Raw genomic sequence first — 14,701 nt, 5'->3', positions numbered from 1 at the left:
GCTTTGGCTAAAAGGTGATCAGTCCTCTGGAGTTCTTGCTGAGAAATAGATATTGTGCCTCTTCCACCCCCGCCACCCCCCCGCCCCGCCCCAAAGCCCATTTCCTCCATGATGCAATTTGAGGAGATGGGCTTTGTCTTCTGCCCCTTAGCTTAGCCTTAATGAAAATGTACAGCAGCCCACATCTACCCCCTCACTGAATGTTTTATATCCTGTAGAGAAGTAAGGGAGATAGGTGTTTTATACCTGAGAAGCGTTAAGTGCAGGTATACTTTCTGAAAATAATGCTGTAGAAGAAATAACAGCTTAATCATTATTTAGAACTCAGTGACCAGAGGCTCCTACAGGGGGCTGAACCCTGAATGGCACTATTTGGGCAGAGGTGTTGCTCTACTGGACCCTGGGCTACTTGCCGTAGGGTCCAGGAACAGCACAGCAGCTCCTTAAGAATCTGTTATGTGGGTCATGTTAATATATCGGGAGAACATACTTTAAACTTGATATGGAGGTTTCCTTACTAGAAAGGCACCCTGGGGAAGTGGTTCCCCTCCCGGGGTATTTTTTCAGGCTGCTCAGTTAATGACCGTTTTTTTTTTTTTTTTTTGCAGAGGAAAAGCACCACTCAGCTGTCAGTGGTAGGAATGTTGACCAGGCAGCCACCTACCTCCCAGGGTAAAATACAGCTGAGAGTAAGCAAAAGATGTCTTAAAGTGAGTGGGAAAGAAAGAAAAAGTGAAGGGAAATAATGTCCTTACTGTGGAACAAAGTTCATGCCTCATCATTCCCATATTCTGACCCTGTCCTGCTCCCCAATTCCTCAATCTGATCCAAGCACCATGTCCTTGAGGCTGACCAGAGAACTGCATCTGTGTCTTTATATTTAAAGTGGGTGTTTTGTAGACAACATATAATTGGATCTTGCACTGACAGTTTGTCTTTTAATTGGTGAATTTAGAACACTTACATTTAGTGATTTTTTTATATAGTTGGATTAATATCTGTCATATCTGTAACTGTTTAGTATTTATGTGTATTCTTTTTTTCTTCTTTTTTTCTGCCTTTTCTGATTTTAAACAAGCACTTTATATGATTCCATTTCTCTCTTCTCTTAGCATGTCAAGTATTCTTCTTTAAAAAATATTTTCATGGTTGCCCATGAATTTGTAATATACATTTCCAACTAATCTAAGGCCACTTTTATATAGAACATTATACCACTTCATAGGTAGTGCAGGTTCCGTTATAACAGAGTTCCCAATTCCTCCCTCCTGTCCCTTGTAACACTGATGTCATTTATTTCACTTATCCATATACTATAATCACCCAATACACTATCATTAGTATTATTAGGTCAACTGAGAATAAGAAAAATAGAAGTTTTGAGTTCCGGCAGAGAGCGCGGTAAGAAGCGGATCGCGGCCTTCTAGCCCGGGGCCCTCCAGGCCCTCCGGCCTCTGGTCGGCAGGCGAACTGGGGGGCCCCCGGGACAAGCTCAGGCTGCGTCTTGCCGAGCCCCAGAGCCCTCGCCGCAGCCGCCCACTGACAGGACCCGAGCCTGGAAGCAGCAACGAACTGCTCCCCCACCCCCACCTCCGCGACCTAATGGCGGCGGCCCCTCGGAGCCCAGATCCCGCTCACCGCTGGTCTCTTGACCCCACGCTGCAGGGATTAGGCGACGCCCCCGGCAGGCCACCGAGGACGTGGCGCCTTTGGGCGTCGGGCGTGGCAAGGTGAGAAGAATGGCGGCCACTGGAACGCCGCGGAGGGCCGTTAGAGCCTCGAGGGCCCGGGAAGGGGGGTCTACGTGGGCGCCAGCTCAGCCACCCTTAGGCCTTGGAGCCCGCGCGGATCCGGGACCTGAGGTGACCTCTCTGCCCCAGTTGGACGAGACCTCACCTCGTCCGGACAACGACGGACAAAGGCCTTAACGGGCCCGGAAGGTGAGCGGAGCCCCGGTCGACGACGGGTGGAACGTTCGCGGGTCATCGGGCGGTTGGTCGTCGTTCTACCAAGACCTCGATGTCGGAAGATAGAAATGGTAGAATAACGTACCACATGCGGCCAATAGGAAGTGCCAGCCACCCTTTGGGAAGATTTACTGGCCGTTTATAGAAGGCCTGTGTATATAATATGAAAAAGCTGCTCTCAACTTTCCCCCCAACCTTTCGAAAGAAAACTTTTCGCTACATATAGGCCTAGATGTGAAGAGGTTGCCGACGTACGATTGAGTTAAAGTCACATGTCTTGTAAATGCCCATTTGTTTCTTTAAAAAAAACCGTAGAAAAGAAATGTCTTCTGGAAATGACTTTTCGAAATGGTGTTGTTTGACCACCTCTAGAGGTGACATCAGGAGCCACAGAGGTCCACGTTTGTTCAGTGGGTTAGAGGACATGGAATGCAAGATGTTGAGGAGGAAGAAAAGAAGGTTCTGTGCCAGACTGGTCACAGTTAGAAGACATTTGCATATTAGAATCATTGTTTTGTGTGTGCATTTGACTCCTTACTACTGTATATGTAGTTGACAATAAGTACTTTTTTGAAATATCTAGTCTTTCTAGATGTTCTAAAGTGCCTGATATATGTTCAAAGTAGAGGTAGTAAAGGGACATTTTGTAAATATCTTTTTGTTAAAATTCGTATGAAATGTTGTTTTGGGGGGGACGGGTGGCCAAGCCACCTTTTTGAACAGTAGGCAGTATGCACTGTGTTTGTTTGTGCACTGGTTCAAGGTCGGGGGGAGGAGAAGGAAGTGCAAAGAGCTCTGTGCCAGTGTGTTTATAGTGAGGCAAGATTAACCATTGTCTTTTTTTATGTTCCTGCATTTTGTTTCACTTTGCTGTGTATATAGTGTATATAATGGACAAATGAGTCCTAATTTACAACACCTAGTCTTTCTAGATGTTAAAGAGGTTGCCAGTGTATGACAAAAATAGAGTTAGTAAATAATACATTTTGTACATTTTGTGTTAAAATTTCTAGGAAAGATTGTCTTCTGAAAATTTGAGCATGATAGCCCTCTGGGTTGGTGGAGGGGGGAGAGAGAGAAGGGGGTTGGTCTTAGAATGGCTAGAATGCTGGTATTTTGAAGACACTCTCAGATTATAACTGTTACATGTGTGCAGTTCATTCAGTACTGCTCTGTATATAGTGGACAAATTAAGTCCTTATTTGAAACATCTAGTCCATCTAGATGTTTAGAAGAAGTGCCCAACGTATGTTAAATGTAGAGGTAGTAAAATATCACTTTGTAAATATCTTTTTGCTAAAATTCACAGGAAGTACTGTCTTTGGGAATGTTAAATGTTAAACCACCTCTCTGAGCAGTATACTACTGTCTATACTTGTTCAGTGGTTTGGAGGAGGGAAGGAAAGAATTGCAAAAGGTAATATGCTAGTGTGTTCATACCTGGACATTTTCAGACAAAACCATTTATTGTATGTTCATTTTGTTTTCCTGTGTATATAGTGTGTATAATGGACAAATTGAGTCCTAGTTTTGCAACATCTAGTCTCTAGATGTTAAAGGGGTTGCCAGTGTATGACAAAGTAGTAAATTTTGTATACTTTATTGAAATTCATAGGAATGCTTGTCTTCTGTAAATGACTTTTGGATATGAATTTGTTCAACCACCTCTAAGCATTACACACGCACGTACTTGTCCACTGGATTGGCGGTGGAGAGAAGGAAGTGAGGGAGGAAATGGTTCAGGCCAAAATGGTCATATTTAGAAGATACCTCAGATTATAACCATTGTTACATGTGTGCAATTTTATTTAACAGTGCTGTGTACATAGTGGACAAGTAAGTTCTTATATGAAATATCTGTTCTTTCTAGATGTTTAGAAGTGCTTGATGTATTTAAAAGTAGTTTTAGTAGAATAATGCTTCTTGTAAATAGCTTTTAAAAACTGATGGGAAATACTGTCTTTGGAAATGGAATTGTTAAACCTCCTCTCTGAATGGTATACTCTGTGCTTGTTCATTGGGTTTAGGGAGGGGAGAGGGAAGATTGCAAAAGATGTTTTGCTAGCAGGTACTAGAACATTACAACTTATCCATTGCTTTATATGTTACATGCATTTTGTTTAACTTTACTGTATATATTTTGTATATACTGGACCAGTGGGTCCCAATTTTATAATATCTAGTCTCTAGATATTAAAGAGGTTGCCAATATATGACAAAAGTAGAGTTAGTAAACTAACACATTTTGTACACTTTGTGTTAAAATTCATGGAAAGGCCGTCTTCTGAAAAGGGCCTTTGGAAGTGAAATTGTAAATCACATCTAAGTGACACCTGTGCCTGTACTTGCCCAATGTTGGATGGATGGCAGAAAGGAGGTACTGGGAGAAACGAAGTGTTCTAGATTAGAATGTTCCTATGTAGAAGACACTTTCAGATCTAACCATTGTTACATGTGTGCAGTTTATTCAACACTACTGTGTATATAGTGGACAAACTTAAGTCCTTATTTGAAACATCTAGTCTTTCTAGATGTTTAGAAGTGCACAAAGTATGTTAAAAGTAGAGGTAGTGAAGTAACATGTTTTGTAGATATATCCTTTTGTTAAAATTCATATGAAATACTGTCTTTTAGAAATGGAGTGATCAAAATGATCAAACCACCTCTCTGAGCAGTACACATTATTTTATTTGTGCTGGTTCAGGGAGAAAGAAGAAAGTGTAAAGGGCTTTATACCAAGACTAACCATTGTCTGGTGTGTCTCTGCGTTTTGTTTTACTTGGCTGTGTACATAATGTACATAAGGGACAGAGGGTCCAAATTTACAACGTCTCATCTTCCCGGGTGTTAAAGAGGTTGCCAGCGTATGACAAAAATAGCTGATAACTACATTGTGTACTCTTTGTGTTAAAATTCATTGGAAAGACTTCTGAAAACAACTGGAGGAAGTAAAATTGTTAAAATCCCCTCTAAGCATTACAGATGCTTATTATTCTTGTCCACTGGGTTGACAGAGATGAGAAGGGGAAGCTTCTAGGCCAGAGTGTTCCTGTTTAGGAGACACTTTGTGACTATAGCCTTTGTGTGCAGTTTCTTCAGTGCTACTACATGTATACATAGTGGACAAACTTAAATCTGTATTTGAAACATCTAATCTTTCTAGACGTGTAAAAGTGCACAACATATGTTGAAAATAGCTAAAAGTAAGACCTTTTAAGTATTTTTTTTCTGTTAATTCATAGGAATGGTTGTATTGGGGGAGTGGAAATTGTTAAACTTGAGTCTTGGAGAGTAAGGTGACTATTCACTGGGTGGTGGGGAGGCGGGGAGCGGACAGGGAAGGAAGTACAGAGAAGGGATCTGTGCCCATGAGTCTTTAGACAAGTTCAGATTGTGTAACCATTGTTCTATTTGTGTGTTTTAGTTAATATTGCTGTGTATTAAAGAATAAGCAAGTCCTAATGCCCAAGGTATATTAAAAGTAGAGGTAGTAAGATAACCCCTTAATAAATGCCCTTTTGTTGGTTTTTAGGAAGGGCTGTGTCTTCTGGGAGCGTCTATGTTAATCCACCTCTTGGAGCTAGATATAGTCCTGTACTTAGTCGCTGATATGCTGGGGGAGGGGTAAGAGGAAGGGTGAAGGGAAGGGCTCTTAGCTAATATCTTCATATCTAGAAGACAGTTTTAGGTTATAACCATAGGTCTAAATGTGCATTTTTGTAAAGTACCAATGCTTATTATGGACAAGGTTCATTCATTATTTTGCAGCATCTAGGCTTTTTAGGAGTCCTGAGGTGACAATGTATGATAAAAAGCAGAGCTAGTGGGCTTCTCTGGTGGCGCAGTGGTTGGGAGTCCGCCTGCCGATGCAGGGGACACGGGTTCGTGCCCCGATCCCGGAAGATCCCACATGCCGCGGAGCGGCTGGGCCCGCGAGCCATGGCCGCGGAGCCTGTGTGTCCGGAGCCTGTGCTCCGCAACGGGAGAGGCCACAGCAGTGAGAGGCCCGCGTACAGCAAAAAAAAAAAAAAAAAAAAAAAAAAGCAGAGCTAGTGAATTAACCAATTTGTAAATATCTTTGTTATAATTGGTAAAAAAAAGTAGCATCTTGCACATGGAATTGTTAAACCATCTGAGAAATGTACACCAGGACTTGTTCATTAGGTTGGCAGCAGAGGGGCAGAAGGAAGTATAAAAGGGAGGGAAGTATGTGGATGTGTTCCTTTTTATATTTTGATGATAACCATTGATGTGTGTGCATCTCTTAGCTGTACTATAGGAATACATTGTTAAGTAATTCAGTGGAAACATACCTCCTTGCTAATACTTTAATAGTTTAGATCAGATAATGAATCCTCTTAAAAGCATTATACTTTGGGTACTGTGTTGCTTTATGTCTCATTTTTAATTGAACTTTAAGGGAATGTAGTATTTTAATCATAACTCTGCCAAAATCTTTATCTAGAGGCCTGTTGCGATTTTTGTCTTTTCTGAAGCTTTTGTCGCCAAGAAAGGATTACATTTTTTTTCCTTCCAGATTGAGTTGGTGTAGTGTATTTTTGGTTATCAAAATACTCATAGCTTTGGGACTTTGAAATGATAAATATTCATGATGTGTGAAAAAGCATGATACATAACTGTATGATCTTAATTACATAAAAATGGATGCTTACTTGTGTTTAAATACAGAAACAAGACCTAGAAGGATGCATCAGATGGTAAACTGCTTGTGATGACGGATGACTTTGTTTTTTGCTTCTTGTGTTCTTTGGTTTCCTATTATGCACATGTTAACTTTTAAGAAATAAATGTTATTTTGAAAACCTTAAAAAAAAAGAAAAAGAAAAGTTTTGTTTTACCTTCATTTATTCCTTCTTTTCCCTTCCTTCCTTTATGTAGATCTGAGTTGCCCTTTTCCTTCTCCTTGAAGAACTTTTTTAACATTTATTCCAGGGCAAATCCGCTGCTGATGAGTATCTCAGTTTTTGTTTGAGAAAGTTTTTATTTCTCCTTCACTTTTGAAGGATAATTTCACTAGACACAAAGTTCTAGGGTGATTTTTTTTTCTTGCAACACTTTAAATATTTCACTCAATTCTCTTCTTGCTTGCATGGTTTGTGATAAGCCCATAATTCTTATCCTTATTCCTTTAGAGGTAGGATATTACTTTCTTCTGTATTCTTTCAAGATTTTATCTTTCAGCTTCCTACAGTTTTAATAAAATATGTCCAGGTATAGACGTTCTTCGTATTTATATGCTTGGTGTTCTCTGAGCTCCCACAATCTATGGTTAATCCGTCATTAATTTTGGAAAATCCTGGGCTGTTATTTCTTCAAATATTTCTTATTCTCTCTTTCTTCTCCTTTTGGTATTTCAATTACATGCATATTACACATTTTGAAACTGTCTCACAGTTCTTGGATATTCTGAGTTAAAGTTTTTTTAAAAAATTCTTTTTCTCTTTGCATTTCAGTTTGCAAAGTTTCTACTGACATATTTTCAAACTCACTTACTCTTTCCCTGGCCATAGGCAATATACAGGTTCCGAAGCCTGGTGGGGACTCATGCCTCTGGAGGAATGAGTCCCCTCTGGTGAGAGGAGCCCTACTTTAGGGCCTGCCTAGTCTAACCCTTTTTACAGAGTGGAAAACCAGGGCCAGGCAACTTGTTAATGACTCACCCAGTCACTAACTGAAGTCCCTAAATAAGTGACCTTAACCCACTCTATCTTACACCAAGGTAGATCCCAGAGATCAGCGGGGACATTCCGGCCTCAGCCCAGCCCAGCCCTCTGGAGATGGCAGAACAAAGGGGAGGGGAGGAGAGGGAGGTTCTCTGACCCAACACGTGCCTCCCTTGCCTCACCGGACCCTATCCCATCCTGTCCTTACATAAAATGCTGATATTTTGTTCCTCATGGGTTTTTTGGTTTTAATTTTGAACTTTAAAAATACTGTTCACCTTGAGTGCTAAACTTTTTGACACCTCCTTTAAACTCTGTGCCAGAGGCAAAGGCCCCACTCACCTCACCCTAGGCCAGGCCCTGGACAGAAATCTGCAACTAGCCCAGCTGTGGAAGGGGTCAGGAGGGTGCTGCTTAAGGAGTGAAGAATCTGCCCTGCTTGCCAATAAAAAACAAAGGCTAATCCTGCACCTCGGAATCTAGGTTCTAACACAGGGAGCTTTATCTCTTAACTCCTACTTGTAAAGGACAGGCCTGGCTAATGAAATCAAGTGGGGGACCACTCCAACCTTGAAGACAGCTACCTTCTTTGTATTACAAGGTGGAGCTTAACTCTAAGTTCCTATACTCCAGCTGGTCAGTGCCATTCTGAGATACTGACTTAAAAAAAAAATCTCAAAATGAGAAGCTGCAGACCGAAAACCCAATGGTTTAAAAACAGGAAGAAAGGTAAAAGGCACAAATTGTAAGAGTCACATCTAAGGAATTAACCCACAGGTGAATCCCTAACAGTTCCACCTTAACACTTTTAAAACACTACTAAAGAACAATTTCTTTCTAAAGAGAAACTTTAAAGCACACATCAAAACTGTGAAAGCAGTTTCACTCCAAAATTTATATGGTCTGAGACACTGTGCTTGCTGAACTATCACACAGAGTTTGGAAATGTTCAGCTCTCGTCTGGTTGTTTTTCTCTTTCTCCTCTCCTTCCCCACCCCACAATCAGGATTGCAGAATACTTTCCTTTCAGAGCTAGTCCTTTCATTTATTTTTAAATTCTTCCACCACCCGAGAGCCCTAAGCACTCACTGCCTGCCTTCAGAAGAACACAGACACAGAGAGGCAAAGTAAATGATCAAACTCACCGCATTGCTGGGGCTCAACCAGAGCCCCGATAACACATTTCAAATTTTCTTTGGTTCTTCGACCCATTTTAACCTGCGGACAGTACTGCTCAGTTGGTTACAACTTCCTACCTACCCACAGCTGTGGTCCCCACAGACCAGTCAGTAATGCTGATTTTCCTAATTTTTAGAACGTGAGGCTCACCCCAAGGTGTCTCACAAATGATGAAGCTGATCAAAACAGACAAACACTGAGAACACGCACGCAGTGGGGTAGACTTGGGTCGCTAAGCACAGGCCCAAGGGTGATTCCACCACTGGCCTCATGCTCCAGTGGCAGTGGGGGAGGAGGGAGACAGGGAAGAAGCGCTGAATTGGGAACCAGGTGAGCCAAACTCAAGCTTCAACAGATGCTTGGCCCTGACAAGTCCCAGACTCTGAGCACGCACCCAAAGTTGCAGGCAGAGCAAAACACCTACCCAATCTAACACCTACCACCCAATCTACTTCACAGGATGAGGCAAATCGCTTTTGAAAACTAAGTGCTATACAAAGTTGCCACCAATGACAACTCATGGCACGGCTTCATCAGTGTGCTGAAAAGGTATACAAGTGGGATAAATCAGGCTTATATAAGTACTTACAGTGCATCTTATTCCCCAAAATATCAAAGGAGGTAATACCACTCCACATGACAGAAAAAAAACTTTCAATATCACACTGCCAAACACACTAGGCACAGCCCTCAAACGCAATTAGACTCATGTTAACCTGCTACTTTTTCATGTACCCTAACACTGGTGGTATCAGAATTGCTCCATCTTTCATGAAAAGTCTCCACCTCTCTGTATAGAGATATCTAGAGTTTACACGACCTACCTGAAAAGAGGACAGGCAGGAATCTATAAAAGGCTCAAAGGAAAAATATTTTTGTCTTCATGCTACAATTAAAGATTTAAATATCCATGACCATCCTGATTTCGTTGACTTTTCGGTAACCAGCCACAAATAGAAGCAGAGGAAGTGAGGGGAAGGCTTATCAGGAAGTGTTGACACAACATAAACACAGACTGCGGGCACCAAACCAAGTAAGGAAACCACAATTATACCATTCTTGATTTGGATGCACTTCCACTTTAAAACTTCCACACGGAGAAGTCGGTGGTGAGATTTGACACTGAAACCTCTCAAACTCACTCCTCCAACAAAGCCGCTGAAAGGTGGGGAGGAGAGCGGTCATCACACTGGAGACAAATCTTAACAACATTAAAGCTCTCTCCGCGGAAAGTTTCCCCATCACTGCATTTTTTCAGTAACAAAGATGTTGTCAGAAATGACAATTTTTTGTCCCCTGATGATGCCTTGCTAGCATTTGGTTATAAGCCATAAAGCAGGACTAATTTCAGCCTGTCAGGAGTCTCACTAATGCCCAGTTTCCCCCTAGAGAGAATTCCTGTCAAATCTAATGAGAGCTCCAAAGGCCCTCTCTACAATATAATGAGCACTTAGGCCATGCTGGTGATCAGGCGGCAAAAAGCATCAGTTTGAACCTGGTTACACCCTGGGGGCCAGACGTCACCAGTTTTAATAAGAATTATGATTACTAGCTGCACCAAATGCCTCCTCAGACCTTATTATTAATGTGTGACATTCAGAAGCATGTTTTTCAAATGTAAGGCCACTATAAACTGAATTACAATTACAGCACTGTTCTGCATACCACTCTAGTTAAGGGTCTGTCAGCATTTACAATATAAACTAAATTTCAGGGGGCTTAATATCCTACTATGAAGAACACAGCGTCTCTCAGCTTTTCACATCTTTCAAATTACTAAGCATATTATTAATGCACACTGGCTCATGGACAGACAATATATACCCACAAATGCCCGATGGAATACAGAAACTCATTAGAAAACTATTTCCACACCATGGGGTTCCTGACCCTCCTCGCCCCTTCTTCCTTCTTCCTATGCGATAAAGAAGAGGTCACTCCACCAAGCAACCTACAGGAACCCAGAAGAATTTCACACCTCCTGTAGCTCCCCCAATAAATCCAGCACCAGCACACATCACATAGAGGTGGCATTCCCTTGTATGGAGTCGGTGAGGTTATTAAATCCTTTGAGTTCATGAGTTTAAGAGAAAGCTCAATCTCCTGTTACCCTTCCAGAATATTTGTTGGGGGAAAAAATGTGCCTTTAGGGTAACTTAAAAAAAAAAAAGTGGCACGTTAGAACTCCTTGACCAAGTCTATTTGCGTAATTAATTTAAATCATCATATATCTTCTAGCTTAATTACTATCAACAAGTTACAATTGCCTCAATCAGGCACTAGCCATTTAAGCACACAGAAACAAAGGCACAAACCCAACATAAACTAGGCTACCAACTTCGCAAATCAGAATAAAATCAGCACTTTTAAAGGCCCAATTACATTGTTAATGAAAGGCCCTAAACTTAACTATCTCCTTCCAAACAGATAACTGAGAACAGATCTAAGGTACATGACAATAAATTAACATTATGAAATCTATGATGAATTAAAAATCAAAGAGCGCAGAGTTACAAAAGCAGAATTCAACTCTGAAACACACTTGCTTAATGAAAGTCTTTGAATATAAGGGAGATCTGAAGGCTGAACTAATCAATTTCTCCACCGGCACGTGCCCCCCGCCGGTCAGCCATGCTCTTTAATTTAATGAAACAAGGGTTTGAGATGAAATAGCACATATACATCAAGTAAGAATTGTATTGTTGCACTTTGAAATGTGTCCAACTGTGCAACTTCATCTGATGATAATTTTTTAAGAGGCAATCGATTTCTAGAAGACTTATTGTACCAGAGTCTTGATGAAAAAGTGAATGTCAGCATATCTCCAAAATACTTACACCCTGCCATTAATGCTTTCTTTGGCAGACAATGACTACTCAATCGAGGGTCCTTTGGGCTGAGCAATCATTTAGCTTTTCTTCTCTTATGAGATCCTTAGTGCCTTGTTCCCGCTCAATATTCTTTTTATACACCATTATAGTAGCCATAAGTGTGAATTTTATGGGAACTTGCAAACTCGTAGTCATAGCTCTCGAGCTTTCCAGTCAGTAATCTTTTCATGCTTTTAAAACCACTAGGACTGAAGCAACGCCCAACATATGCTGTGGTCATAAAAGGATGCTTTTTTCACCTCTAAACCTGCATCAACTGAGACATTTTTCAAAAAGAGGTTTGCTAATAAGCCACTGATCCTGAGTGTCACTTTCTGTAGCCCCAAAGCATAGGGAGAACTCCATAGTTAGTCATATTCCTTGTTTAACCCGAATAAGGACACTCCCGAATACCCTTCTTTCCCACAGAGATTCACACTTCTTTCCAAATCAGCATAAAAACATTAGCTATTATGAACTTCAGAACTCTACAGGATACCCAGATCTTTCAAGAGGAAAATAAAGGTATCCAGGCAGAAAAGTCAAGTCAGAGCCTCAATTCCTACCTGCCTATAAACAGGCTAGTTTACACTTCCAAAGTACCTCTCACCCAGTAACTTAAACATTCTATAATTGTCAAGAAGCAGCTCCTGCTGCAGAATACTGCCACCAATTTGCAGGAAGGGAAACCAAGGCTGAAAAATCCCATACAAATCCCCCCCCCCACTCCTGAGGACAAAGCCAGTATAATAAAATCATGACTTACTTCTCATTTCGAGATTTTGCTAAAGCTTACCTGTTTATGCATTTCTATGTTTAATCCATATGACATTTCATAATACTGTAAAAAGAAAAAAGAACCAAGTATTTCATTAACTCACATTTTGTAATGCCGAGAACCCATATTTGTTAATATTACGTGAAAAGGAAAAAAAGCCTAATCTTTGATACCTACCATCACATAGTGCCTCTGCATTTCTGTCTTTTCACTTGCCAGTTTCTCACATTCCAATTTAAGGCTACGAAAACAAAACAGGCAACTTAATGTAAACATTATGTCACTTGTTTTAACATCTGCCTCACATATTTGCACTTCAAGTAAAAACACAGACCAATTTGGAAAAACCATAAACTATCTAGGTAAACACCCAAAAGCTTTGTCCTTGCATTTAATAGGGAAAAAAGGAATACGATGAACAGTACAAGGTATCCACTCAGCAACTATTCTTTTCCTTCTTGGTACAGACCTGGTCTCATGCCAAGAATGAAAAAAATCTTTCAAAACCTCCGATCTACTCAGAAGACTGATTTCTCCTCCTGGTCATCTGTTCACTCGTACTTGCTTCCCTGCATCAGAGTTTGCTTCCCTGGACTTCACCAAAACCTGGCCTTTGCACAACCTTCAGTCTCAGGCATAGGCCATCTCTGCCAACTCAAATAGTCTCTAGGTTTGAAAACTGTACCTGTAAAGTTACTTCTACAATTGTTGGTCCCTTTTAAAACCTTTGTTTTTTAATTCCCTGCCGAAACGTGTTACATAGCTTCTGCAATTAAGTAGGTTGAAGTCTTCCCTGCTTGGTAAACATAGAGTAGGCAGGTATGCTTCAAGCTCTAGAGATTATCTTCAAGTAGACAAAAGGCCAATAATCACAAAGCCTCTGCAAAATAAGAAAATTCACACCCAAGCATCTGTGTTTTTCAAGTGTGACAAAAATAAAAACTGTCATTACACAGTTATTTCTTCACTCTAATCAGCTAAAACTTAATAGAAGCGGGAAGAAACTAACATTTCTAGCAAGTCCACTATGGACAGGGTGCTTTACAAATAATTTACATTTATAAATTTTCTGAAGCAGCTCTCATTAGATGAAGACGCTAAAGCTGAGATGGCTATAAATGTGACTCCAAGCCCTGTCCTACCCAAACCAATCCAGAATGAAGCCAAAGCAGGTGGGCTTCCCTCTACACACATCCACCCCACCGCCCCCCTCACCACCGCTAATGATGGGCACAGCTGAAAGCATCTACCCTCCATAATGGACTTTGCCTCAAAGAACTCAATTCTAGTATGGCCAACAGTGATTTCAACACCCGCTTTGCCTCCCTGAACCTGTACTCCTGAGCTGGGGCATCGACTGAACCAAGGTTTCAGCTCAGCCTGTTGCAAAATAAATAAATGAAGTGCAAATATTGACAGTTCTCATGCAACTCCTAAATACACGAAAAAAAGGCTCCCTGGAACAGCAACAAACGGGCAAAAGGGAAACAATGGGAGGAGGTGGAGACAAGAGGAGAGGCGGCCCGGGAAGAGCCGGGAAAGGGGGTAACGTGAATGACAGGTCTTAACTGCGACTCCACATGCCACCGCCTGGACGCAAGTACTAAGTACAGCCGCCGCCGCCACCAGGGGCACGGAGCTGCCGGGGCGACCGCTCACCGGGCGCGGCCGGACACGCACCTGTGATACTGCGCCTGCAGGAACTGAAATTCCTCTTTAATCCGGTCCAGGGACTCCGGGATAGTGAACTTGAAGGGCTGGCCTGCAGCCTGGTGCGGCGTCTAGGGACGACCAGCGAGGGGGACCGAGGGACGGATATATGAGGGCGGTTGGATAGAGAAGTCAGTCAGAGGACAAAAGAGTGGGTGGGACATAAACAAAAAATAAAGTTAGAAGTGGCGGAAAACAGAGCCCCAAACTCGAGTTTGCGCTTCACTTTGGGGAGAGGAAAGGTAGACCCTCCCAGATCCGAAGCTTCTAAAGAGGCTTGGAGCCTCTTCCAGCCTCCAGGGCGGGTCCCGGTAAGCGCGCCCGGGTCACCTGGCTGAAGGGACAGGAGCTTCCCGGCGGCGGCCGCCGGGGAGCACCTGGCCAGATTGTCGTCGACACCGCCGCCCTCTGCCTCACCGGGGCGATAATGACCCCGGGCACCAGAGGAGAAAACCCCCTTACGCTCCTCGTTTCCAGTGTCGCTGGGGCCACCTCCAGGCGCGCCGGAACGGG

At 42.1% G+C, this 14,701-nt stretch overlaps 1 protein-coding gene across 8 annotated transcripts in view; it reads right to left on the bottom strand.

The window, feature by feature from the left end:
- The window catches only part of LOC308609960 (transducin-like enhancer protein 1), a 63,312-nt gene that overhangs the window by 47,455 nt on the left and 1,156 nt on the right, over nt 1–14,701 (bottom strand). For all 8 annotated transcript variants that reach the window (XM_081259228.1, XM_081259229.1, XM_081259230.1 and 5 more), the window contains exons 2-4: nt 14,159–14,259; nt 12,656–12,719; nt 12,497–12,541 (exon numbers count right to left, since the gene is read on the bottom strand). In XM_081259228.1, coding sequence (XP_081115354.1) covers nt 12,497–12,541; nt 12,656–12,719; nt 14,159–14,259 — 210 coding nt within the window. The remainder of the gene's footprint in view (nt 1–12,496; nt 12,542–12,655; nt 12,720–14,158; nt 14,260–14,701) is intronic.

The sequence above is a fragment of the Mesoplodon bidens genome, assembly GCF_964165515.1.
Source record: "Mesoplodon bidens genome assembly, contig: HAP1_SCAFFOLD_206, whole genome shotgun sequence".
NCBI lineage: Eukaryota > Metazoa > Chordata > Mammalia > Artiodactyla > Ziphiidae > Mesoplodon > Mesoplodon bidens.
The sequence above is the reverse complement of the archived record's forward strand: the minus strand, read 5'-3'. Positions and strand labels throughout refer to the sequence as shown.